At 30.6% G+C, this 27,492-nt stretch overlaps 1 protein-coding gene across 3 annotated transcripts in view; it reads left to right on the top strand.

Annotated features, from left to right (window-relative positions):
• Positions 1–27,492, top strand: part of LOC132730612 (potassium channel subfamily K member 1-like) — an 88,412-nt gene that overhangs the window by 38,858 nt on the left and 22,062 nt on the right. The window contains exon 1 of one of the 3 annotated variants that reach the window (XM_060716582.1): positions 19,832–20,072. The exons of 1 other annotated variant lie outside the window; for it this stretch is intronic. In XM_060716582.1, the coding sequence (XP_060572565.1) occupies positions 19,895–20,072 (178 nt within the window). In that variant the 5' untranslated portion in view covers positions 19,832–19,894. Of the gene's footprint in view, positions 1–19,831; positions 20,073–22,660; positions 23,350–27,492 lie in introns of those variants that run through there. One more of the 3 variants, XM_060716578.1, reaches the window with a different exon arrangement.

Below are 27,492 nucleotides of genomic sequence, written 5' to 3'. Positions count from 1 at the left end.
TAAATATTTCACAGTCATTATTTTTGTATGCAGTGGCTTGACACTCATTTGTTTGTCTTATACTTAAGTCCATGCACTAAATATGAGAGATTATATTTTTTTCCAAATATAGTCACGAAATATTCAATAACCGCAATATGATAAAAGTAATTTGTAGGCGTAGTTTATACAATTTTGAATTCATACACGATTCCAATTGCTAGATACTAAAATAAATGTGTTTGCTTGAACATGTTTTCTGATTCAGACTACAATAAAAGATCGCCAGAGACAGTGTCAGATAGTAATGTTGAAGTGTCAGTATCATTATAGAGACGGCATTAATACAAATGAAGCAACATGTATTCCTGCTTTTGTTGATTATATGTAACAAATGTAACCTTTGCTTGATATCATGACAGGGAATGGGTTTGGCAGTAACTTGCACTTTCCAGTACCGTCCATGAACAGGCTCAATCAAACCGAGCCTGCAACATTTTACAATTTTGCCGTGTTGGGCTTTCTTTAGGGATTCTATTTTTCACTATTTGTATGTGAGTACGTTAGAGATATTTAATATAATAATGTCTTTAGATATATTAGTAAGGACAAAAGTAGATATTTCTTTTTCTTTTATATGAAGGCATTCAGTGATTATAGATTCATTAAATAACTAGATTGTATACAGGTGTGCACGTTTGGTAACGGCTGTCAATCTCGCATGCTATAAATGAAATTATACTTAGATAGAAATATGATTGCACTCTATGTTATATCTGTTTATTTAAGGTTTGAAGTGTGTAGAGTTGACAGTACAATTTAACTTTAATGTAATCAGAAAACATTCTTCGTGGTCGTCTTATACAGTTATTGCTTCAACTTGGCGGTCACTTGGATCTTTACCACCGAGTTCTAGTTTTATTCAGATTAAGAATTAAGAAAAGTTACTAAAACTTATCTTTTATCAAGATTCTGTGGATGCTTATCATATTTTTCGAATATGTTATCATTGTTCTTGACGTTATAACTTGCATCAAAATGCCGCCTTTGTAATTAGAAACAAGTGGATGTGAATAATTTTTGCACTACTGCCACTCTTAAACCTTATTTCCATGTCAGCGTAAATGCTCTCGTTACGACGCCAGAATGACAAGCGACATTTCATCTCGGTGATTCTAATAAAGTGCAGCTGACAATTTGGTATTCCCCGAGAGACTCTTAATCTTAAATCGTGAATTATAATTAAAAAAAAACAATTTATTCTCAGAAAATGATTGTATATAAAGAATCTTTTAACCACAGACTAAAAAAACGTTTGCAAAATGTTTAGAGTTCAGATAAAAAAAAAGACATAGACTAATAAAACTCACAAACGTTGATTTTTTAAACTTTGAAAAGAGGTTCATAAATTAAAAGATATAACATGCGTGGAATGTAAAGTATTTATGCACATATTTTTCCACTTTTCTGCATTTCTTTCATTTTTTAAAGAACTTTCATTATCCGTAAGGCATAATAACATCTATTTTACAACAAAGCATCTAACTATAACAACTTACGTTATTGACATTTATACAACATTAGCATGTAAGTGCACGAAGATATTCTGTTTTTATCCATGCAGACATTAAACAATATAAGCCCCATGAAGAATTGTTATTTCAGTTTTATCTGTGGTCTCTTGTTGCAAGATTAATCGGAACATACGTTGGCATTTTTAATATAAGTATGTGCTGCCTCAGTTGAACAAGGCGGCAGCTTTAAATCTTTATCTCTGAATAATGTATCATCTTGATTTTTATTTAAGTGTCACAGTTATACAACTATGATTACAGACATATCTGCTAAACCAGTTTGTTATCCCCCGCCGATGGAATCGGGAGGGGGATATAGTTTTGGCGTTGTCCGTCCGTCCTTCCGTCCTTCCGTCCGTCCGTCCGTCCGTCCATCCGTCCGTCCGAATTTCGTTTCCGGAGTAGTTCTCTGCAACTAATGGCTGGAATTCAACGAAACTTTATGGGAATGTTGATCAGCATGTGAAGTTGTGCACCTGGGTATTTTCGTCTGGATATTTTTAGTATTTTAAGAGTTATTGCCCTTGACTTAGAATTTCGTTTCCGGAGTAGTTCTCTGCAACTGATGGCTGGAATTCAACGAAACTTTATGGGAATGTTGATCAGCATGTGAAGTTGTGCACCTGGGTATTTTTGTCTGGATATTTTTAGTATTTTTAGAGTTATTGCCCTTGACTTAGTAAAATTTGTAATTTTCAACTTGTGTCGCATGTAACTCAAAAGAATTTGACCTAGAGTCATGAAACTTTACAGGAATGTTGATCAGTATGTGTAGTTGTGCACCTGGGTATTTTCGTCTGGATATTTTTAGTAGTTTTAGGGTTATTGCCCTTGACTTAGTAAAATTTTGTCATTTTTAACTTGTGTCGCATGTAACTCAAAAAGTATTTGACCTAGAGTCATGAAACTTTACAGGAATGTTTGATCAGTATGTGTAGTTGTGCACCTGGGTATTTTCGTCTGGATATTTTTAGTTTTTTTAGAGTTATTGCCCTTGACTTAGTAAAATTTTGTCATTTTCAACTTGCTGTGGCATGTAACTCAAAAAGTATTTGACCTAGAGTCATGAAACTTTACAGGAATGTTGATCAGTATGTGTAGTTGTGCACACTGGGTATTGTCATCTGGATATAGGTCCTCTACCAAAATTGTTCAAATTTTTAGCCCTGGGGTCAAAATTGGCCCCACTCCAGGGGTCATAGATTTTCCTTATATGTATATAGTGAAAACTTAAAAATTCTTCTTGTTTGAAGGTACAAGGCTTCAAGTTCAAAGAATATTACAGTTTATGCCATGATTAATATATAAATAAAGCCTTATGTCTTCAGTTGTTGTGTTAATAATAACCAGTACTCGGCGGGGGATATAAATTCAACGAATTTGCTTGTTCAAATCAAATTAAGCTAAAATTTGTTTGTAATTATCAATTCTAACGTTAATAAAATGTACTACAATATGGATACTATTTTGGTGAAAATACATACATGATATAATAATAGCAGGTCCTACCGAGTAGCTGTAGTTATTCTCAAAGGTTCTTCGAGACTTGATAATGCATGCCATTATCATGCAATTTAAAATTTAAAGCGAACTGATTGCTTGTATTTAGAAAATGTTATCGATTTGAATTTGTTAAATTGCTTTTTGCAAAGCATGGAATTGAATCTTGTGGAAAAAGCTACTTTGTCAAGACGTTTGCCAAATATCATTATTTCCTTCCCAATATATGGTTATATCAGATTACGATTTAATTGAATATATTGCGTCTCTAATATTTCACATTTTGTCGTGTCTCATCCATCATAAAATGCAATATTTTGTTCGGCATTAATTTCCCATTATATCAGGGTAATTAAAGTATCTTTGAAAGAAAATACAGTTAAATATCTGTCAAACATTTGTATGTCACGATGCTTGAAATCTTATAAGACGTTTGTCAAATTATATTACCATTAGTATAATATTATAGGCCTTAGCTATAGATATGGTTTGACATTTCTATTTTTCATTCTATTGATTTCTCACTTTCACTCACAAAACACCTAAAACCTCACAGTTAAAAATATCATTGCAATCTATAAGTAATTACATTTTTAATGTTTTGCCAAACCATGGACAAGCACGATGCTATTACAGTTAAATTGTTTTTTTCGTTTGTTCATTTTCCGGAGCCTGGGGAAAATTGTTCATTTCCATTCGTAGGTTAAGAAGACAACAATGAGTATTTAAAATTTAATTTTATCGTTGGGTCAAGAACAATATAGGTGGTTATGAGAATTTAAAACTTAAAAAAAATAACACTTGACTAACTCATTGGGCTATTACTAGAATATAACCCGCTCTCAATTCCTCAAATATTTAATATAGAAGTTATGACTGTAATAATTAACATTGAGGAAATGAAAATGAACTTTATTATGATTAACTAAACTATTAATATGTTGAAAGTGTCTTGACTGTAGTGAAAGTAAAAAAATGACATGTATCAGTTGATTTCTGTTAAAATTATTTTAGAACACATACGCTGTATATTTAAGGAGTACATGTATTTTTATTCGACAGATATGCTTAGATTAGCGCTTAAACACACTTGTGTTACTGTTACTGAGAAATATGAGTAATGAATGAATTCTAGTGAAAATATTTGTATACCAAAAAATCAATCATAAAATTTGCGATTCATTTTTCATTTAAATTTAACGCTAAATACGTTACCAGCCACATTTTTATTTGGCGAGCATAAGTTAAAGGGAAGCAACTGCTTATTCCCTTTTTACTTCGCGCATTCTTTCTACCATTAACTTTTCTGAGGTAATTTTTGCACATTTTATAAGTTGCAATGATTGCAATACAAACTACATTAACTAGCACCCTTGTTTCAGTTTATTGTTTAACCTATCCTATCATTTATGCCTATAAACGTACCCGATTTAAACAAGACAAGTTCTTGTCTGTATTGTTGAAATTGGCGGAGGAACATTTATTATCTCAATTATTCACAAATAATCAACTTACTTTTCGGATACGTCTAATAAGCTCAGTTAAATTACGTAAGATCAATAAATGTCTGAGCTACTTGTAATTTATCTTACTTTTTAACTCCAATTCCAAATATAGCAAGAGGAGTGACACAATATGTAAATAACAATTTTACGATTTATCGCAATGTTGCGTTAAAAAACCCTTGGTCTAGTGGGATTGCTTTTTTCTTTTAACAAATAATTAATCTTTAAAATTTAATGTAACTTCTCACATTTGTAACTTGTTTTGTCGTGAAATAAATTGAATTATGTGGGTTTTAAGATGAAAATGTTGCAATACAAATTGCACCAAAAACTGACAATGAAAGGTTTACTCATAGTCAAAAACAGTCATGTAAAATATATTACACTTATCAACAGTACATTTCATCAACATCGATTGTTTTTGCCTGATTGCATATTAATGTTGCATGATTCAAGATATTCTAAATAGAGTTCTCCAGACAGCATTATGAATATGATTGATATTTTTAAATGGGTCACTTAGCAAATCAATATATTATACATGTGCATACAACAGTTTATCTATGCATACATGTATATAACACACAAATAAAGTAAACATATATTATGTTGTTTTTATTAGTAGTAATTAATGTCATACACAGACTATAGCTATTTAATACATATGAAAACGTTGAAACACTATTGGTAGTACAAAATATTTTATTGATCAAATCAGAATAACTTTTTATTCAATTAAAAATTCTATACGTTTTTACTAAATTCCCTACTGTAAATACCAAGATAGATGATGATTACATGGACATTGATTTATCCAATTCTTTAATATACCAAAAATAAAACGATACAATACTAAATAATCTATGTTGGCGTCAACGGCAATTTACGCAATCCATTTAATAAATATTTGTAGACTCAGTCAACAATTTTTCTTGTATTGTTTATAATTAAAACTATGTAGGCGGATAGGGAAATATGTGTAGCAGATTAATTACAGGCATGCAAAGAAGATTGCTAATTGATGTAGGTTTTAAATATTTCCTATGCATCGTCCGCCTTATCCCATTTAACAATGTTGTGGAACACCTCCGTCCTTGTATCCTTAAATATGAGGTAAGTGAATGCGAATTGCTGATTAGGATCGAATATCCTTCCATTATCAATGAACATTTGCTGTGTAGGAGGTTCAATTCATATATATCAATTTAAAACTTATTCGTATATTATTCATGTGTTTCTACAAAAATTATTTTCATTAATTAGTCAATGCCATTATATGATACGACATTTTATAAATAATTTTATTTCACTTTGCAAAAATTATGCTTCAAACCATATCACATTTGATTTTAATAGAAATGATACGTTTCCGTTTGTTTCTATAGGGTTAAGCAATGTTTGACCTCCATAAGAACAATAAATATAAGATTGTTCTATTCTTAAAACGAATAACTAACAAAAAAGCTAAGCTAATAACAAAATTCATTTTAGTCGTCAGTTGTTTTGTCTCTTACTTGTGAAAAAAGATAAATTGCATAGAACGTAGAGACATGCTTTCAAAGATATAAATATTTATCTTAGAATTTATTGCTTTGCTGCGTTGTAGACAACAATAAAATTTCGACACTCCCTTTGAAATGACTTGGAAAAAACAGCTGAATCTATGGGTTATCAAGTTTGCTCGTAAAAGGATTTTCATTAAATGCGTTCTATGTAAAATGTCAAACCAAAGACTTTCTGTTTGCTTCTATAGGATTAAGCAATATTTGACCTTCATTAGAACAATAAATATAAAATTGTTCTATTCTTAAAACGAATAACTAACTAAAAACGTTAAGCTAATAACAAAATTCATTTTAGCTGTCAGTTGTTTTGTCTCTTGTGAAAAAAGAGAAATTTTATAGAACGCAGAGACATGCTTTTAAAGATATAAATATATGTTTCAGAATTTCACTCCCTTTGAAATGACTTGAAAAAAGCCAGCTGAATCTATGGGTTATAAAGTTTGCTCGTAAAAGGAATTTCATTAAATGTGTTCTATGTAAAATGTCCAACCAAAGACGATAAGAAAGTATTGTAAAATAACGAATTGACACAAAAAGTATTATTGTCTAAGAAACTTAATTTAGAACTATGACTTTTATATCACAGCTTGTCAAATTTACAATTTGGTTATTCTAGTGTGGTAATTATGATACTAAACGTTGGAAATCATCTTTGGTTTTTGCAACAACAACAACACCACCAACAACAACAATAAACATATATTGTAACAAGTATTGTTAGGTTGATGAATAAAAATATATGTTACAATAAACTATTCGTGGTTGAAATTGATAATATACCGTTTTGTTAAAACATTTTTATATTAGCATTACGTTGTTATCAATTTAGGTTAAAAACAATAATTAAAACAATGTATGTTATATTCAGTTCATATCTATTTAACATTCCTGTAAAAAGTTTTTGTTTATATTATTGTTCCATTTTGATAATACCAGCGAGTCTTTCAAAATATTCATTCAGAATATCAAAGAGATCATAGTTATCTTAACTTTTCCTTTCTGATGATGGTACAAATAAATTGTCAAATGTTGACATAAAACTATATTTAAAAATTATGGTGGCCTATGAAAATGTGCACTATTTTTATTGGCCGTTAATGAATTGCTAATCTTGTCCACTCTCCTAAAGCTATATGCCCTTTATATCCCACTTCTTATTGTCAATGCTTTTGTCATGTGCGAACCATCTTATATTCACTAATTACATGTTTGTTCACGAAAAGGCGGAAGCGTGTGTGTGTGTCATATTTATAAGTATGAGACTTAATAACATTAAACAGTTCACAGTCATATTATCTTGTATGCAGTGGTGTGACACGCAGTTTGTTTGCCTGATAGTTGAGTTCATTCTATTAATATGAGATTTTTTTTCTAAATATAGTCACGAATTATTCAATACCGCAATAAAAGCTAGGCACAGTTTACACGCAATTGAATTCATACACGATTTCAACTGCTAGAGACTACACTAATTATGTTAAGGTGACAATGTATTTTGTATCAGACAACACACAAGATCGTCAGAGACAGTGTCAATACGTTTTTTGGAAGTGACAGTAACATTATAAAGACATCATTAAAAGTAACATGTTTTCCTGCTTTTGTTTATTATATGTAGAAAATGTAGGACATTTTATTAACCTTGTCCAAAACCATTCCATTTGGTCATCTTGTACAGATATTGCTCACACTGGTGGTCACTCGGGTCTTTACTACTGAATTCTAGTGCAAACCATGTTATTTAGATAAAGAATTAAGAAAAGTTACTAAAATTAATACTATATCAGGATTCTGTGGATGCTAATCATATTTTTCAAACATTATCATTGTTCTTGACATTATAACTTGCATCAAAATGCCGCCTTTGTAATTAAAAACTAGTGGATGTGAACAATTTTGCACTATTGTCATTCTAAAACATAATTTCCATGTAAGCGCAAATGCTCTCTTTACGACACAAGAATGACAAGCGACATTTCATCTCGGTGATTCTAATAATGTGCAGCTGACGATTCTATATTCCCCCGAGAGACTCTTTATCTTAAATCGTGATAGATTCTTATTTGAATTATAATAAAAAAGCGATTTTGTCTCAGAAAATGATTGTGCTATGTAAAGAAACATTTAGCCGCAGACTAATAAAACATTTGGAAAATGTTTGAAGAGTTCAGGAAATAATCAGACATAGACTAATAAAACTCGCAAACAATGGTTTTTAATGAAAAAATAGGTCCATTTATGGACAGCTATAACAACTGTGAAAAGTAAAGCACTTATTAATTTTAGTTTCGTTTTCCCCTTTTTAGCAGTTCTTTCATATTTTTTTATAAAGCTTTCATTTTTCGTAAGACATTATAAAATGCTTTATCACAACACATCATCTTACTATTACAACGTTTTGTTATTGACCTCTAGCATGTTAGTGCACTTTATATATATTCTCGCTTTTCTATGTAGTCATTAAACAATATGAGCCCCATGATCAATTTTAATAGCCTCATGAACAATGATCTTACAATGTTAGCTTTGGTCTTCTGCTGCAAGTTTCTTTTTGCGTACACATCGATACATACGTTGGTATTTTTAATATTAGTATTTGCTGCGTCAATAGGACAAGACGGCGTCCTTAACATCTTTGACAGTGGATGATGCCACAACCTGATTCTAATTCAAGTTAATGACACAGTTAGAAAAGTATGATTACAGACATATCTGCTAAACCAGTTTGTTTAAAAATTAATAATCAATACTAACAATAATAAAATGTACTGCAAGATGGATACTACGTTTGAAGGGAATTCACACATAATATCATAATAACATTAAAAGACCTACCGAGTAGCTGTAGTTGATCTGTGAAAGTTTTCTAAATTAGATACGGATTTCATTATCATGCAATTTCAAATTTCAAAGCAAAATGATTGAGTTTAGAAATTCTTATCGATTTGAATTCGTTAAATTGCTTTCGGCAAGCATGTAATTGGATCTTGTATAAACAGCTACATTGTCAAGACGTTTTGCCAATATCGTTTTTTCCCTACTAATAATTGGTTATATTAGATTACGATTTAATTGGATATATTGCATTTCACAATCTTCACATTTTTACATATTTCATCCATCATAAATGCAATAAATCTTTTTCCGGCATTCATTTCCCAAGATATCAGGGTAATTTAAGTATCAGTGAAACAAAATTATTGACATATCTGTCAAAAATTTGTATGTTGCAATACCTGACTACATATACTGAAAGACGTGTGTCAAATTTTAATATCTTTTGTAAAATATTAATTGCCTAAATATGGTTTGACATTCTAATTCTTGTCTATTGATTTCACATTTATTTAGAGCTCATAGTGAAAAAAGTTATTTCAATATAGAACTATTGTTGGTTAATGAACAGTTTTGACTAACCACAGACAAACACGATACTGTTACAGTTAAGCTGGTTTTCCAGGTGTTGTTTTATCGGGCCTAAATTCCTTTTTTATTCGTTTATTGAGGAGTCAACAATCTATATTTTAATTGTATCGTTAATTGTAGAGCACTTTAGAGTTCTCCAAAACACTTTACTAACACAATGGGCTTTTACTGGAATCTCCAAAGTCCTCAAGTTCCCAAATATTTAGGAAAGAAATGACTGTAATAAAAGCATAAAGAAAAATGAACTTGAATGTTATTTGATTTACTATAATATAAATATTGTGAAAGTGTCTTGTCTGTAGTGAAAGGGAAAATAACTGAATTGTTTCAGGGACATGTATCAAATGATTTTGGTTCAAACTACTTTAGAACAGAAACGTTGTATTTAAATTTAACGAGTACATAATATGCCTAGATTAGCGCCTAAACACAGTTTGTTACTGTAGCTGATAAAAATGAACGGATTCCGGTAACAAATATTTGTATACCAATAAATCAACAACAAAATTTGCGATTTAAGTTGCGTTTCATGCTGTGATTGTCGTTTTTACGATCAGCTTTAATGGATTTGTTTTTTTTTTCAAGACAATTTTGCAAGTGGTCTGACAGATTTTTGTGTAACAAGGAAACATAATTATCAGTTAACATAGATGGCAATCAAGTCAAATTCTTAGGTCAAGCATAAATCTAAAAAAGGTGTTCACCTACAACCACTGATTATTTTAAAGTTTAGAGTTGTTTGAGTTAATGGGAATCAACACGGACGACTTCAAAGCTTTCGTAATATGATAAGGCGCAACAACCTGAATGCGATATGTTATGCGCATGAATAGTGCCATATTAAAGTCACTGATTACATCACCCTAGCTTTTGATGATTCAATGACAGTGATGCTTGATGGCATGGTGCTGCAACGTAACAGTGATAATAAAACATCCTGTATAGTACACCATAATAAATATGGACGACCTAAAATCTTTCGTACCATGATTAGGTCCAAAAATGTGATATGATATGCGCATGAATAGTGCCATATCAAAGTCACGCATTACATCCCCAACTGTTTGATGGTACAATGCCATAATCAGTTATGCATGACATGATGCTGTAACGTAACAGTGATACTAAAGATCGTATATAACATAATACACATTTTAATGCGTTACTAGCCACAATTCTAATTGGCGAGCATATGTTAAAGGGAAGCAGTTGCTTATTATATTCTTCTTTCGAGCATTTCGAGCATTCTTCCTGAGGTAAAACATCTTTGCTTCAGTTAGTTGTTAAGCCTATCAGGTATGTCTACTGACGAACTAAATTTTAACAAAACACGCTTTTGACTGTATTGTTGGAATTACCGGAAGAACCTTTATTATCTCAATTATTCACAAGTAGTTAACTTACTATTCTGATACGTTTAATCAGCTCAGTTTAATTACTTGAGATCAGTACATGTCTGAGCTACTAGTAATATATCTTACTTTTTAATTCCAATTTTAAATATAGCATGAGGAATGACTTTAGATAAAATACAGACAAGATAAATAAATCAAGATGTAAATATCAATTTTACGATTTATCGCAATGTTGCATTGTTGACTTATCAGGCACACTTTTGTCTCATGGGATTGTTTAAATCTATAACATTTAATGTTAATTCTTCCATTTATTACCTGTTTTGCCGTGAAAGAAATTTAAGCATATGAGTTTTAAGATGAAAATGTTGCAATACAAATTGCACCGAAAACTGACAATAAAGAGTTTAGTTAAGAACAATAATGTAAAAATATCTAACAATTATTTACAGTACATTTCATCAATGTCGATTTGTTTGCCTCATTGTAATTTAGGGTTCATTGCTTTTATGTTATTTATACTATTCAAAATCATTATACATCTCCATAAATATATTGAACATATTGAAACCAAATAAAAGGATTGAACAGAGAAAAGTCCGTTATCACACACAAAAAATGCGAGAAAAGCAAACACAATATATTTTTACCATGTACATACTTATGGTTTATTTTCATCGAAATGTTATCCAAATAAATCGCTCGCAAAAACAAAAGAAGCCCGAATTCCTATTTTCGTGTCTGTCAAGTCATAAACGATTACATATTTCTGGTGAATAATTCAGGATATTTTTAAAAGTGTCCTCCAGACTGCATTCTAAATGAGACGGGTGTTTTTAATGGAACACTAGTACTAGTACCAAGTAATCTATGGTGGCTTCACACGCAAATTACACAATGCGTTTAATAAATATTTGTAGAATCAGGAAACAATTCTTCATATATTGTTAATAATCAAAACTATGAGGGTGGATAGGGAAATATGTGAAGCAGATTAATTACAGGCATGCAAAGAAGATTGATAGTTGATGTAGGTTTTAAATATTTCCTATGCACCGTCCGCCTCATCTCATTTAACAGTGTCGTGGGCGATCATCAGTAAAACCTCCGTTTTTTTATCCTTAAATATGAGGTAAATAAATGGGGAATTGCTTATTAAGATCAAATATCCTTCCATTATAAATGAACATTTGCTGTTTAGGAAGTAGCAATTCATTTGTATCAATTTGAAAATTATTCGTTTATTATTCATGTGTTTATACAAAACTTAATTTTCATTAATAAGTCCATGCCATTATATGATACGATATTTTCTTAATAATTTTATATCACTTTCCTTTGCAAAAATTATGCTTCAAACCATATCACCTTAATTCTTATAGAAGTTATATGTTTCCGTTTGTTTCTATAGGATAAAGCAAAATTTGACCTTCATTAGAACTGTTACAATAGATATATTTGTTTCTATTCTTAAAACGAATAACTAACAAAAAAGAAGAACAAAGCTAATATCATAATTCATTTGTCGTCAGTTGTTTTGTCTCTTACTTGTGAAAAAGAGAAATTGCATAGAACGTAAAACATGCTTTTAAAGATATAAATAGATACTTCAGAATTTATTGCATTGCTGCGTTGTAGACAACAATTACATTTCGACACTCCCTTTGAAATGACTTAAAAACCAAACAGCCGAATCCATGTGATATTCGGTTTTCTCGTAAAATGAATTCCATTTCATGTTTTCTATGTAAAATGTCAAAACAAAGACGATAAGAAAGTATTGTAAAATTGAGAAATGTCACAAAAAAAAGCATTAGTGTCTTAGAAACTTAATTTATATTTATGATTTTTATATCACAGCTTGTCAAATTTACATTCTGGTCATGTCTACTGTTAAATATACTAATCGTTGGTTAGGAACACCGTTTTGTTTTTACAACAACAACAACAACAACAACAACATAAACAACATAAACAACAACAACATAAACAATAATAAATTATTCGTTTTGTTAAAACTATTTTTTTTATTAAATGATTATCACATTGAGATAATAGATATCTGAAATTTTCTATTTCTATGAAAAAAAATCAATCGGCAAAAGTTAAAAATGAAACTATAATAATTATGTAGGACTATGAAAATACGCACTACTTTCATTGGCAGCTAACGGATTGCTAATCATGTTAACTCTCCTAAACCTAGGTGCCATTTGTAAGCCACTTGTTATTGCTAATGCTTTTGTCATGGCGGAACATCTAATATTCAGTTGAGGCAGAGACAGAACGCACCTGTACATGTAATGAATGTATCAGATAAAATAGTATCATGATAGTTAATATCATTAAACATTTCACACTCATATTATATTGTATGCAGTGGCGTGAGACTCATTTGTTTGACTTATACTTGAGTCCATTCACTGAACATGAGAGATTTGTTTTCTAAATATAGTAACGAAATATTCAATTACCACAATATGATTAAAATAATCGTAGGCGCAGTCTACAAGGGTTTGAATTCATACGCTATAGACCACCATAATTATGTTTACGTGTAAAGGTACTTTGTATCGGACTACAAAACAAGTTTGTCAGAAGCGTTGTCAGTTCGTGTTATTAAAGTGACACTAACATCATAGAGACATCAGTAGTAGCAACATATTTTCCTGCTTTTATTTTATTTAATGAGGCAAATATAAACTTTGCCTGAAACCACTAAAGGGGATGGTAATAAATATAAATATTTAATATATGTCTTTTGATATATACGAGTAAGTAAGGATATCAGTAGATATTTCTTTTTTTCATTTATAGGAAAGCGTTCAATATTTATTGAACAACTAGATAATATGCAGGTGTGCACTTTTGTGTAACATCTGCAAAGCTCGCTATTAATAAATGAATTGATACCAATATTCTTGCACTCTATCTGTCTTTGTGATATCTGTTTATGTAATGTTTGAGGTTTATGGAGTTGACTCTACAAGTTAATTTCAATGTTATGAGTAAAGTATAAAGAATAAAGTTTATTACCTAGTCCAGGAACATTCAATTTGGTCATAGTGTACAGTTATTGCTTCAACTTGACGGTCACTTGGGTCTTTACCACTGAGTTCTTGTGGAAATCAAGAATTAAGTAAAATTACTAAGAGTTATACTATATCAGGATTTGGGAATGCTAATCATAGTTTTCAAACATATTAGCATTGTTCTTGAAGATATAACTTGCATCAGACTGCTGCATCTGTAATTAAAAACTAGTGCATGTGGACAATTTTGCACTACTGCCACACCACTCTAAAACCTAATTTCAATTAAATGGTTTCTTTACGCTGTCAGAATGACGAGCGACATTTCATCTCAGTGATTTAGATAGAGTGCAGCTGGCGATTTGATATTCCCGCGAGAGACTTTTAATTTTAAATCGTGATAGGTTCTTATTTGAATTAAAATAAAAAAAAGCGATTTGTCTCAGACAATGATTGTATATAAAGAAACTTTTAACCACAGACTAATAAAAAATTTGCAAAATGTTTAAAGGGTTCCAGAAAAAAATCAGACATAGACTAATAAAACTTGCAAACATTTATTTAAAATGAAAAATAGGTTGTCATAAATTGACAGCTATAGCATACATGCACTGACTTTTCAACCTATTTTGCATTTTCAAAGAGCTTAAAAAAGGTACGTTATTTGATCTGTCAAGACCACTCGTTTCCCAATTTGATACTGAATTTTAATGTTACAGTAATGCAATTTCAAATGAGTGCTGACATTTAGAAAATCTTCGATTTGAGTACGCCGAAAATTGCTTTTGCAAGCAGTCAATAGAATCTTGTAGAAAAAGGCAACATATTCAAGACGTTTTAACAATATTATAATTCCTCTCCAATAACTGCCAGTCACGATATAATGAAGATTTAATGACTATATTGCATTCCAATTGTATTAAGTCTTCCATAGGTGCAGTTTTGTTTTGTCTCTACATCAATCTGAGAAATAATAAAAGTATCACTGTAACAGAATATGATTTAATAGGTGCCAAATGTCATACGAAGACACAGATACGATAAGGCATTTGTCAATTTGTATTTTATCTAGTACAATATAATATCGTATTATACATTTGAAAACAATTAGGGGATATCATTTCTATGTTTATTCTTTTATTATTTTCGTCTCTACTGCACATGCAGATAGACTCTTTTCATAGAAATCTTATATGAATCGAAAATAAGTTTTAGGTGTCGCCTAAACATTGACAACCTTAATGAATTAGTAGTTTTTAAGTTCTTATGTTGTATTTTTACTCTTATTTTTTGCAGCCTGCAGAATGATCTCATATCAGTTCGTGCAATTTTGAGTTATCAGAGGTGTAGTTGTAATGTTACATTATATAGCGCTATAAATGTGGTTAAAATACATGACAATGAGTTTAAAAAGATGATAATGGAGGTTTAAGATTCTTTACCCACACGTAAAAATTATATTGGGCAATTACTGGTATAACATCCGCCCTCATTTTTGCAATTATTTAGAAAAAATTCTAAATTAAAACAAAAAATGTCATCGAGGGAATTTAACTTCTAAATATTGAATAATTGTCTGACGTAAAGACTTTGCATTGTTCACTGACATGTACCAATGGAAAGTTACTTTATCATGTTACTTTAGAAAAAATAATGAGTTTTTTGTTTCAGATTTTATTGAGGGCATTTTCATTTCTATTTCATTTATCAATTAATGTACATGTCATAAGTGAGCGCCTTAAACAAAGTAAGTGCAAGGTGAACTCTATTGAAACAACAGAAAAATATCAACATAATAAAATTATTCAGGTGTAGTAAAGAAAAGAAGGCGTTTTATGCTAAGGCTTCGAGGTATGCTGAAATCGATGTTACAGATCAGTACGATACTTATACTTAATAAGTATCTTATTTCGAGACACTTTCTTGACATACCTCGTATGTGTAATAATATAACTTAATTATAGTGGAATGTTATTAATGGCAGCAGAAACAAATATATCAATTAAATACATGAACATATAAGATAACTTGTTGACCGTACACTCATCATTTAATTCAAGTTTAGCGTTTAGAATTCATTTAATTCACAATGAGGCGACTTAATAACCTACAAACATATGTAAGGCGTGAAAAACATAAGAATTATGAGAGCATGAACACTACAGTGTCATTTGTTTGTGCTACTTGCCAATTTTAGTACTATGAAATGATCGATTACACGTTAAGGTTGGATATTGCCAGTATAAATGGCGATAACTGAAAGAGATGTTCTTATCTCTAGCCTCTTTGACGTGCCTTAAACGAGCTATGTTTTATTTTGAGATCATAAGTTAAAGGGAGGGAATTGCGGAATTGCTTAGTTTCCTATTTTGCTTTACTTGTATACTTTCTTGTTTTATTTTATATTTGCCAATAAAGTTTACATATTTTCTAAACTGATGTGCATGAATTACATGATTATACCTTCAATTATCCTATAATATCATATGTGCCTAAAGATACATGTATATGATCACGGTTTTTGTCTATATTGTTCTCATTACCGGAGGAACCTTAATTATTCACTAATAATTAACGTACCAAACAAATACGTCTGTCAACCGAGCCTATCTTAAATAATATTACTTAAGATCACGTCTACTCATTTATTTTTCAATTTAATTCTAGCGCTTGCATGAGTAGAAAGTACACCGAAAGTACAGACAAAATTAAAATGTAAGACATTAGAAACAATTTTACGATTTATCGCATCGTTGTATTGTAGACAACATTAGAATAACTTCTGTTCCCTAAGGAAGTATTTAAAATATAAATGTAACATATATTCCACTACTTTCGTAACTGTCTGGCCGCCAAATAAAAGTGTAAAATGACGATATTGAAATAAAATAACGGACACTACAATTTATAAATATTGAATGTACTGAATCCAATGTAGGAGTCTTAATTAGTTTTGTTACAAAAACCCCTATATTGTTATGTCAATTATATTATCTAAAATATATTACACTCCGCGTTTTCTTTACGTCTATTTGTATCAGATACGGTTTAATAGGGGAACGCCCATTTGTCATTTGGATAATGCATGTGGTGCGTTCTGACCATAATTATTGTTTGCATTCCAAATAACTATAATATTATATGCATAGTTAATTTCTTTATACTGAATCCGTTAGATATATAACAGTCGTTGTCATAAATCTAGATTGTTATTGTTTATTTTATATATCCAACTTAACTTCACCTTCTGTTGAATACTTTTTCTTGGTCTTCTATGTGATATGTGTTTGTGTAATAAGCGGTGCCCTACGGTAGATTTGTTTCAACAGATCAATAGAATGTACAATGGTTGCTGCTACCTTGGGTGTTCCCTATAATAGCATATATTTTTATGTAAGAGGGAAAACCCAAAAGAAAGGAAGTGTTCAATTTTGAGTAAAATCAGTTGCAATAAATTATATATTTTATGTGTCTCCATGACTGCAATTCTGCATGGCAAGCTTATAGCATTTTCACAGTAATTTGAACAATTATTTCGTAGCTGTTCATACAATTACGAAACTAATTAGGAGTCGCTTTATCTCGTAAAAAAGTGGAATTTGTGATCTTAGTATTTGTCAATTAAACACTTCAAACATTCATTTAATTTTGATTTATCACATAATAAAAACTATGCAAAAAATATCAAGGATCTTTTTTACGTCAATATTACGGCAACATTTGTCATAATGCCATAAACGGTGTAAATTAAAACACGGAAATTTGAGATAAAATGTGTTCTCTATGGAATTTATGAATAATGAATTCAATTACATAATTTCTTTTTCAAATTGAGTATTAAGGTAGTACACCCCTAATGGGCACTATAAGGAATTGTATATTTCACAACATAGGACAGTTATATGCCTTAAATGTCACCTGTATGCAAAATTTAAACAACATTTACCGTGTGGTAAATGAGTTATAGACATTTTTGTGAACTAAAACTTTGCCATTAGAAGGGATTTTTTCAGAAATGAGGAAACTCTTAATAATCTATAATATCATCATTATGAAAAATGTTTTCCCTTTGCTCATTGTTAAGAAATAAATAATGACATTTAGGTAACAAATTAAACACGCAAAATGATTGTTTTTAAACGAAATGTTTTTAATATGTATAAAAATGTAACCCTACCCCACCCACTTTTAACACTAATTTGACCATTTCCTTTTGTAAAAAGCCTTATTTAAAATATCCCTAAAATTTTCCAAAATGAGGGGCTATTTTCAAAGTTTGCCTAAATTTTCTTTAATGTATATTGGTTGGTCTTGCAAAATATAAAATTCTTTTACCGTTTATTTTTTTATTTTATTAAACTTTGAAAATATCTGGTATCATATTTGCTATTAAATTTGGCATTATTTAGTAAATAAATACCTACAATAATTATATAATTAAAATAAAACACTTTTTTCTTCCATAGGGGGTCTGAGAGATTAATAAAAAATGTTAAAAAGAAAAAAAAGAAAGAAAAAAAATTGCCCCTTCTGGGGTTTGAACCCACGCCCCCTCAGTTTCAATACACTTTACAGTGATTTTAGCCTATTTGAATACTCTTCAAAGTGGAGACAGTGAATTAGGGGTGTACTACCTTAAAGCACCGATAACTATAAATTATATTGTAATCTCAAGTAATCCCAAAAGATTTCAAAAAATGGAAAAGAACCCAACTTCACAGAATTAAATGATTTATTATAATTATGACACATTTGACGCCAAGAGAATAAAAATGGCTTTCGTCTATGATTGTTTTCAGCAACGAATTAAGATAATACTTCTTGGACAAAATATTAATAAAGGACAGAATCAAGATTTCACAAGTATAATGTACTCCGTGTCTTATAATGTTTTATAGATGTCCCCAAAGAATAGTTAATAGATATGTTCCTACTCTATTATTTACAGAATATGTCTGCTTGAAGGAAATCGGGAAACGGTAATTTCTATTTATTTAAGACACTGTCTGGCAGTTGTTTTGATTTATTGCTTCTTTGATTAGTTTCTTTGTTCTTAATAAAACACATACTGTATAAAAACGGAATTTCCTAAAGAATGACAAAAACGGTAAAATTGAAAAGATTGCAGACTTGGTTTCATTGAGCTTGTTCATGGAAAACTGTAAAAGTATATTAATGTAGGTTTCGATATTTTGTTATCGACCATACAGAACTATCAAAAGATATTTGTTCGGAAGTACATGTTTTTTTACGCCAAACAATTTGACTGGGATGTGTCGTGAATAGTTACCCTTGAGTCCGCTTAATACCGACACAATATCAAAAGAAAGATGAGCAGCACCTAAGTAGGTATTGGATGTTTTGTCATTTGGTTAATGGCGTTCGTCATGAAACCAATTACGCACCTTCAAGTAATTCATTTATTTCAGTAACCTTGAAAAAATCTTTGTTGGATTTGTGTCTGGAGGATAACTGAGCACGCATGACAAATGATCTGAAAAAAGAAACATAATAGAAAAGTACTACATTATTACATTATTATAAGAATAGGGGAAAAACAACAACACCCGCACAAAAAAAATCACGAAATAAAAAATGTAAATAAGTGAAAGGGTATAACAAATTAACGTATGTAAAAATAACAACAGGTTCAATTTGTAAAAAAGCTAATATATCATAAGAATACTTTTCCATCAATCTGAAGGACATAAAATAATTATAATATGACCTTTACAATATTGTTCTATGTGTATTACACACATATTTACTACTTACAAACCTACTATCACGCTCTCGAGTATACAATGTTTCATATTGTATTCAATAAATATCCCTACATTAAATGAAAATAATACACAGAAAAGTAACATATGTTTAAAGTAATTACAAATAGCTACCAGTGACACGCTATGCTATATGAACTCTCAATTTCTCCCTATTTTGTAAACAAGATGCGTGATGGAGAAGAGAATTCTGAACAAACTACGATTTGGAATATTTTGTAGTTTATATCTTGTATATGTACTTGTTGGTGCCACAGGGTTTATGTTGATAGAATCACCGTTAGAAGTTGATATTCGTAATGAACTTTGGACTTTACGACGGGATTTTAAGGCCAAAGCCTATTGCATTACAGGTAAACGTTTACTAACATTTCAAAGAAAATCTAAACAAGAAGAATTTTATTGTGTTACCAGCGGGATGACATATAACTAATTTAAACTGTTTTACAGAATATTTCTAGTTTACTTACTTCTAACCACTTGCCCCTCAGCGCTGTGGGTTCAAATCCCGACAAGGACTTTGAATCTTTTCGAGGAAGGAAGCTATCCAGCTAGGTTACGGAACGTCGGTGGTTCTACTCATGTGCCCGTTTTTATCTGGAATAATGCACGGAGGGGCACGTGAGGTCTTACGCAACCAGTAAAGCTGGAATGTCGCCATATGACCTATACATTGTCGGTTTGATGTAAAACCAAGTCAAAAGAACCAACAAACTTGATGAGATGTATTCGTGTAAATATCTGATTTTACGAAACTTTGCCTGGTGATTCCTGGTGGTTTTCATAACTGGGCTCCAACTCTGCCGATCCCCCGACTTCAACCCCACTAACTGAATGCTCAATTTCCCGATATCTAATTAAACGATGTATAGAAATAGGTAGGAATGTATTAAGCACTGCCATTTTACTAGTGTATATAAATATATATATATTTAGACCTCGGAAGTTAGTTTACATTTATAGAATCAATAGTGAAAGTGTGAACAGTGTGATAAAATCATGTCCTACGACCCACAACTTATAAGGAATTTCAACTTAAAAATGGTGCATATTGGGATGGGGAAAGGGATATAGCTAGTAGGGCGGGCTGTTAGAGGGCCGTGTTCATATTCCTTTATTTGTGTAACTACTTTAACAGCCAGTTTTGCATGATATGTCACTCAAATATTACATTTTTGCAACATGACTGCCAAACCAACTCGCGCTGCATAAAATGCATTATAATGAACGTACTGATAATGATACAAAAGATCATTGAGAAATACACACATCTCTTGTGTTTTTTTGGTTTCAAGTAAAAATTACCTCTTTCTATTTTACTTTAATTAAGTATACATTTTAACCTAGTATATAGGTAAATGACATTTACAAAATCAATACCTAAGTTAGCGAAAGCATATACCGTTGTATCCAATATCATCATAAAAATAGTTTTTCGTACTATTATATTTTAAAAACAGAAATATTATTCTAGTTTCAAGTGACGGTGATAAATATGATTTCATGTTATACTTGAATCTGAAGAAACTTTTTTTTATTTAATCTTGTGATCTTTATTTAAAAAAAAACAAACAAACAAAACAATTACTGGAAAGACAAAAAACCCATCAGAAATGTCACCACATGCGACCTTGACTTTAGAGTAAATGATTTATAGATATAATAATCTATTTTGGTATAACATTAGCACGAATTTAGTACAACGATTTGTTTTTGTACCATTGATATAAAATATGTATACATTGTATATTTATACATTTTGTGATACAAAAATTTAGCTGTTCCAAAAGAAATAGGCTAGTAACAATAGTGTTTAAATCATAGTTAAGATATATATGTAGAACGAGTATATTGCACTTTAGAGAATATATCTTAGAGCTGTATGTTTATATTACAAACGCATTTTATCGCGTAATATGTTTCTATAACATCAAAGCAAAATAGCGTGTATTCAGCTGTTCAGCCTAATGATACAATGCATCTGAAATGTGTTTACCATCTATAGTTTCTTTGCACTGCAGTAGTCTCCCTTTGACCATACACACATTAAATATAAGTAACGGGGAGATGGCGTTAAAGGCTGAAAGTTGCCTAGTTTACTGGAATCGGTTATCATTTAAATGAATAGACTATTACATTAATCAATAGATAATACCCTTATTACATAACAGATTGTCAATGGTTCTATTTAGGTGGCCTTTCTTGTCTTAAATAATGCAGATAATAGTCGATACCTTAATATTCTATGTATGACTGAAAATCAGACAAAATGATAGTGAAATACATCAACAATAGAAATAATGATAATGATAATAATAAAAATAATAATTATAATAATAAGTTATCATCATTTTTATGCTGACGATTAGTATCATGATGATGATTTGAGGACATTCTTATTGTTGCTGATGCTGATGATGCTGATGATGATAATGATGATACTGATGATGATAATGATGATGATGATAATAATGATTAATATGATAATAATGATGACAATGGTGTTTTTAATGATGATGATGGTGTTGTTGTAGTGTTGGTGATGATGATGATGAAAAAACAAACAAACAAAACAAACAACACGAAACCAAACGAAATAAACAACAGCAGCAACAAATTAACTTGAATGCCTGAAGCATTTTTGCTGAATCGCTGAATATCTGACAATTGTTTTTAATCCTGCTGTTAGATCGATCGATTCTCTTCTAATTGGAATTTCTGAGTATTGTCTGCTGATTTTCTTTCTATTTATTTTAAAATTTATATCGTGTAACTTAATTGTGCATGCAATTATGCAATTTACTAATATCGATTTCGAGACACTTGTTTGATTAGCAAGTTGAGAATAAAATCACGATAAAGTAGGAAAAAAACCGAAGCTCTCAATCGCTTTCCGATAATGCATTAATATAATTATGATACATGCGTTGTCACAGTGTCGTCTGCTATAGGGATGTGAGTGGATATTGTTTTGTATTTATGAATTCGATTAAAGAAACTTTTGTAGAGAAATTTTGCTTAACTGGATTAATAAACTTGACTAAAACTGGGTCTAAACATTTGTGTTTGGAAGATAATTGTATATGTATTTCATAAATACATGTAAAAGTGGTAAAACATAAAAACTCAGGATTTAAATTTACAAGTTGTATGAATGAAATACACTAAACCACCGCGGGGTGTTGAAAGTGCTTTAAATAAATAATATCATGCCCTTTCAATAATCGATATGTTGAGGAAATATTTGAATTAATGATTTAAAAAATATGAATTTCTTATTTCAGTTTATTTCAAAAGTAATAGCAGCTTAGTATTAAAATATATTATTTAAGATTGTGTTGTTTGAATAACATTATTTTCACCGATCTTAAAAATGAAAATTTGAACATAAACTGTTAGAAAAGATAAAGTTTAACTTACTAAAAATGACGTTGAAGGAAAATGTTGAAAGATGGAAGGACAGGGAAATGAACCTTGTCCGTTTCGGAATATTATTACTTGTTTATATAATTTACTTATGTTTTGGAGCTTTGGTGTTTTCTCTTGTCGAATCACCAGTAGAGGAAGACATGAGGACGGATATTTATAACGCCAGGAGTTATTTTAAGGCAAATGCAACCTGCATTTCAGGTAAAGATATTCAGTTGACACCTTTCTTTCACCCCTAGCCTGCTGACGGCAACATATTATACCCATGCGACCTTTGCAGACCAAGACAAATGGGCACAACTTGGTCGTCTGATCATGGTCTTCATGATTCGCTGTTCCGTCAATACATGTTTTGAAATTGTCCCTTAACTTGATAAATTGTTTTGTTCAGATTGATGAAGGGCGGGTTTGTTCAATTAAATATATTTAGCATGGTAAGAGTTAATAATTATTTGTATTTTATGGGAGAAAATAGCAGTTCATTATATTCATAGGGAGAAAATATTTTACTGCATATGTTACCTTTACTTAGATTTATGTAAGTAATTAATGTTCGAAACATGTATCCGTTGTAATGAAGTTCGCATAATGCAGATGTTCAACTATTATACGTATGTTGATGTGAACATAATGGGCAATAATCCCGTGTTTATTTAATTTAACATTTTTGGCAGAATATACTTCACCTTTAAGTTACAAAAATGCATTATTCTGTTCTGAAGCGTTTACAAGTGCCATTTTTGCCTTTAAATATTTAATCACTGGTTCGACAAACATGTATAGTGACCACTATTACTTTTTATTGGACCGCAAAATAAAAAAGGAAAATAAAAAAGAAAAACAAATAGTGATGCACAACTGATTATTAGATTTTACAAAACGTACATTGTACGAGTACCTGGATGTTCATTTTTAGAATTATTTTTTTTACTTGAAATGTTGCTTTGAAAAGCAGTATAATTTCTTACCCATTTCATGGAAAAACTCCGCTTTGATACACATGAATGTAGAAATTCGCATGATTACATTTTATGAAGTTTATCGTATAACAAGTTGTTGCTATTACCTAACGGGCATGCTGTATACTGTATATGAAACTTCTAAACCGCATTTCAACCATTGTTGATTAGAAATAGAAACAATATGCCACCTGTTTATCTGATGAACACTGTAACTCATCAACATTAAACCTAAAATGCTGAATAATGAACTGTTTGAAAGTTTCAGGCATTGTAATTGTTGTATTGTCCGTGGCGAGAATGTAAATTGACTATACAATAAAATCAATATTCATTGTATTGAGTATTAAAGTTAAAATGGGTTTAAATAAGCGTGAACTTGTTTATATTTGCATTTATATTTCTAACATTATTTGAATAATACAATACAGCTTACTATAGACTGTTATTTTCTGTTACTGTCTTAGGAGTCCGTGTTACCTATAGGTAAAAAAAAATTAAAATACATTGACACCATCCAATCGCTAAAGTCTTTCATACATCTGACTTATTTTGAAATTTTAATATATGCTGATGAAACTGAAAAGTTCTGTAATGGATATTTTTAAAGATTGCCAAAGAAAAACAAAAACAAACAAAGCAAAAAAACAAAAATGCCGAGAAAAACATAAAAATTGCTTAGATAGCGTATATATGTTGTTTAATATTATTCATTGGAGTAGATAAATGGCAGTATTTTCTATGTAGTTAGTTTCATTATGTCCACAAGTTTATGTTATCCCTACTACTGTACAGTGCTTCAGTTTAGTCTCAACTAAGGCTGATAACTCTTAATATTATCGTGCTCTCGACAGAGGTCTTTCATACGTTTTGGAGAGATATAAGGTGCAAAAATAAATCAGGGACTGTAGTTGTAGCATATATGAAATGATAAGAAAATAAATAAATATATGTTTCTCTTTGAGTAACTTGAAGTTGCTTACAATATCATATATTACTCTTATTATACATGCATCGGAAGAGAAATAAGTTATTTTATCAATTAATACTGCTATATGTCTGCAAGAAATGTTGAATGCAAATAGTACTAAATGAAAAAGTATGACTAAATATGTTCATGCTAATTTGTATTCTGCTATATACAATTATTGTCAAGGAACTACAAAGCAACCAAGACATACATATATTTACTAAAAATCACACCATAGAAAATGGAAAACGTTACAAAGAAAACGATTATTTTAGGAATATTATGTTTGATATATATTGCATATTTGTGCATCGGAGCTTACGTATTTTCTCTCTTGGAATTACCAGTAGAAGAAAAATTTAGGTACAAACTTCAAGTTGTGCGAAATGACTTTCTAATCAATGCTTCTTGCTTATCAGGTATGTTGGAGGTTAACTTGACTCATAGAGAGCTAAAAGAGGCTAAAATGAATTTAGCATTATTCAACCTTATTTTTTTTTAATGTGTAACTTGACATAGATCTAGTATTCAGTCTCATTTAGAAAACTGTGACGCAGTCTTAATTTCCACATAATACTACACACTTTTGCCATCATATTTGCAATATTCATTAAATGTAATAGATTAAGATTCTTTTTCCATTAATGAGTTCTGTTTAGGAAAAATATCTGAAAAATTGTCATCTATTATCAGCTAGATGTGTTTTCAAAATATGTTTCAACGATCAGTTTTATATGGATCTATTATTAAATAAATGTTATGGAATTTTCATAGAACTTTTTATTGGTTTGTCACAGAACTCTTATATCTATGCTAAAAATGTTAATTAATAACAGTTGATTAATATTACACATAGTGACTGTTAATGAAACCATTATCACATCTTGTATCATTTTTCTGATATCAATTCTGACATGTCTATTGTTACCAATATTGTACCAAACCTTATTGATATTAGTATTAGGTTTTATTTGCCTTTTACCCTTGCTTCTTTTATATTGACCTGCTCTTTCCTCTTTTAGTTGAAGTACATGATCGTTACTATATAGTTCGCTTAATTGGATAAAAAGTGGTCGTGTCATTAATGCAATATGATTACGATATTTGTTGCTTGATTGGAAGTGTAAATAAAGAGAGTACTTCTATCATTGATCTGCACATTAATGAGTTTGCCGATGACAGATCAATCAAACTAGCTCACTGATCAGATCAGGATAGCAGCATTTGCCTAAACATGTTTCTGCCGAGAGCAGTTTACAACACAAGCTATATTTTGCTTTTGTGTCCAAGGACCATAAACAATGTCGCTAATTTTGCCTAAAAACGATTTTCTGAACATGCTTCTGCCAATACCAGTTTACAACAATGATTTCACATACTTCATGTTTTGCTATTGTCAAAGGACCACAAACAATGTCGCTGTTTTTGCTTTTGCCTATAAAAAGGTTTTCTGACATGCTTCTGTCAAAGGACTACAAACAATGTCGCTCTTTTTTCCTCACAAAGATCTCTTAAAGAACGGTCTTCTGAACATGTTTCTGTCGAGAGCAGTTTACAATTCAATTTTTCTCATAGTTCATGTTTTGCTTTTGTGATCAAGAACCAAAACAATGTCGCTCTTTTTGCCTTGCAAAGATATCTTATAAACCGGTTTTCTGAACATGTTCTGTCGAGAGCAATTTACAACAACGTTTTCACGTAGTCCTTGTTTTGTTGTTGTATCAAAGCACCACAAACAATGTCGCTCTTTTTGCCTTACACAAATCTCTTATAAAACAGTTGCTATGTTCTTGTTTCTAAAACTATTACAATTTAGTTTTAGTGACACGCTTTATGTAATAGCTACAGCGGGCATCGATGAAATTCACAGGGGCATCAAAATCTTTTTCTTATCTAATTTGCATTGCAAGTTGCACGTAATCAACGGACGGCTTAATTTTAGTGTTAATATTGAACATGACGATCCGTTCCTTTGAACACGTATGACTTTTACACTTCAGAGTTCCCAGCCCAATGTTTTATACCTTGATGACCTACAAATAAGGATTTCTCAATATATATTAAGGTGATAGAATAAGACACTGTCAAATCGTACTATGCAACTGTTGTCATTAGAATTTCATTTAATTGATCATTTGCAAATTAAAATTAATAGTTGAAAGAAAGAAAATATCTTTCTCTACAGCCATTGCTCATTCAGTAGAGGATTCTAAAATAAATAATGAATCATAACATTATCAGCTTAAAACAAATAAATCATCGGAAGCAAAGTCACAAGTGTGTTAGAGAATCAACAGATCATTAGTTTAGAATACAGAACAATTAATTGTCCAAAGCGTTTATGTCAGAAAAAAATAACACGTCTATAAATTATTGATATTTAAACGTGTCAAGAAAGAACATGTTACAAGTCAG

This window comes from Ruditapes philippinarum, unplaced genomic scaffold (assembly GCF_026571515.1).
Source record: "Ruditapes philippinarum isolate M1 unplaced genomic scaffold, ASM2657151v2 ctg2920_1_1_1_1, whole genome shotgun sequence".
NCBI classification, from domain to species: domain Eukaryota; kingdom Metazoa; phylum Mollusca; class Bivalvia; order Venerida; family Veneridae; genus Ruditapes; species Ruditapes philippinarum.
Note: the sequence above shows the minus strand (reverse complement) of the source record. Positions and strands in the feature narration are given on the sequence as shown.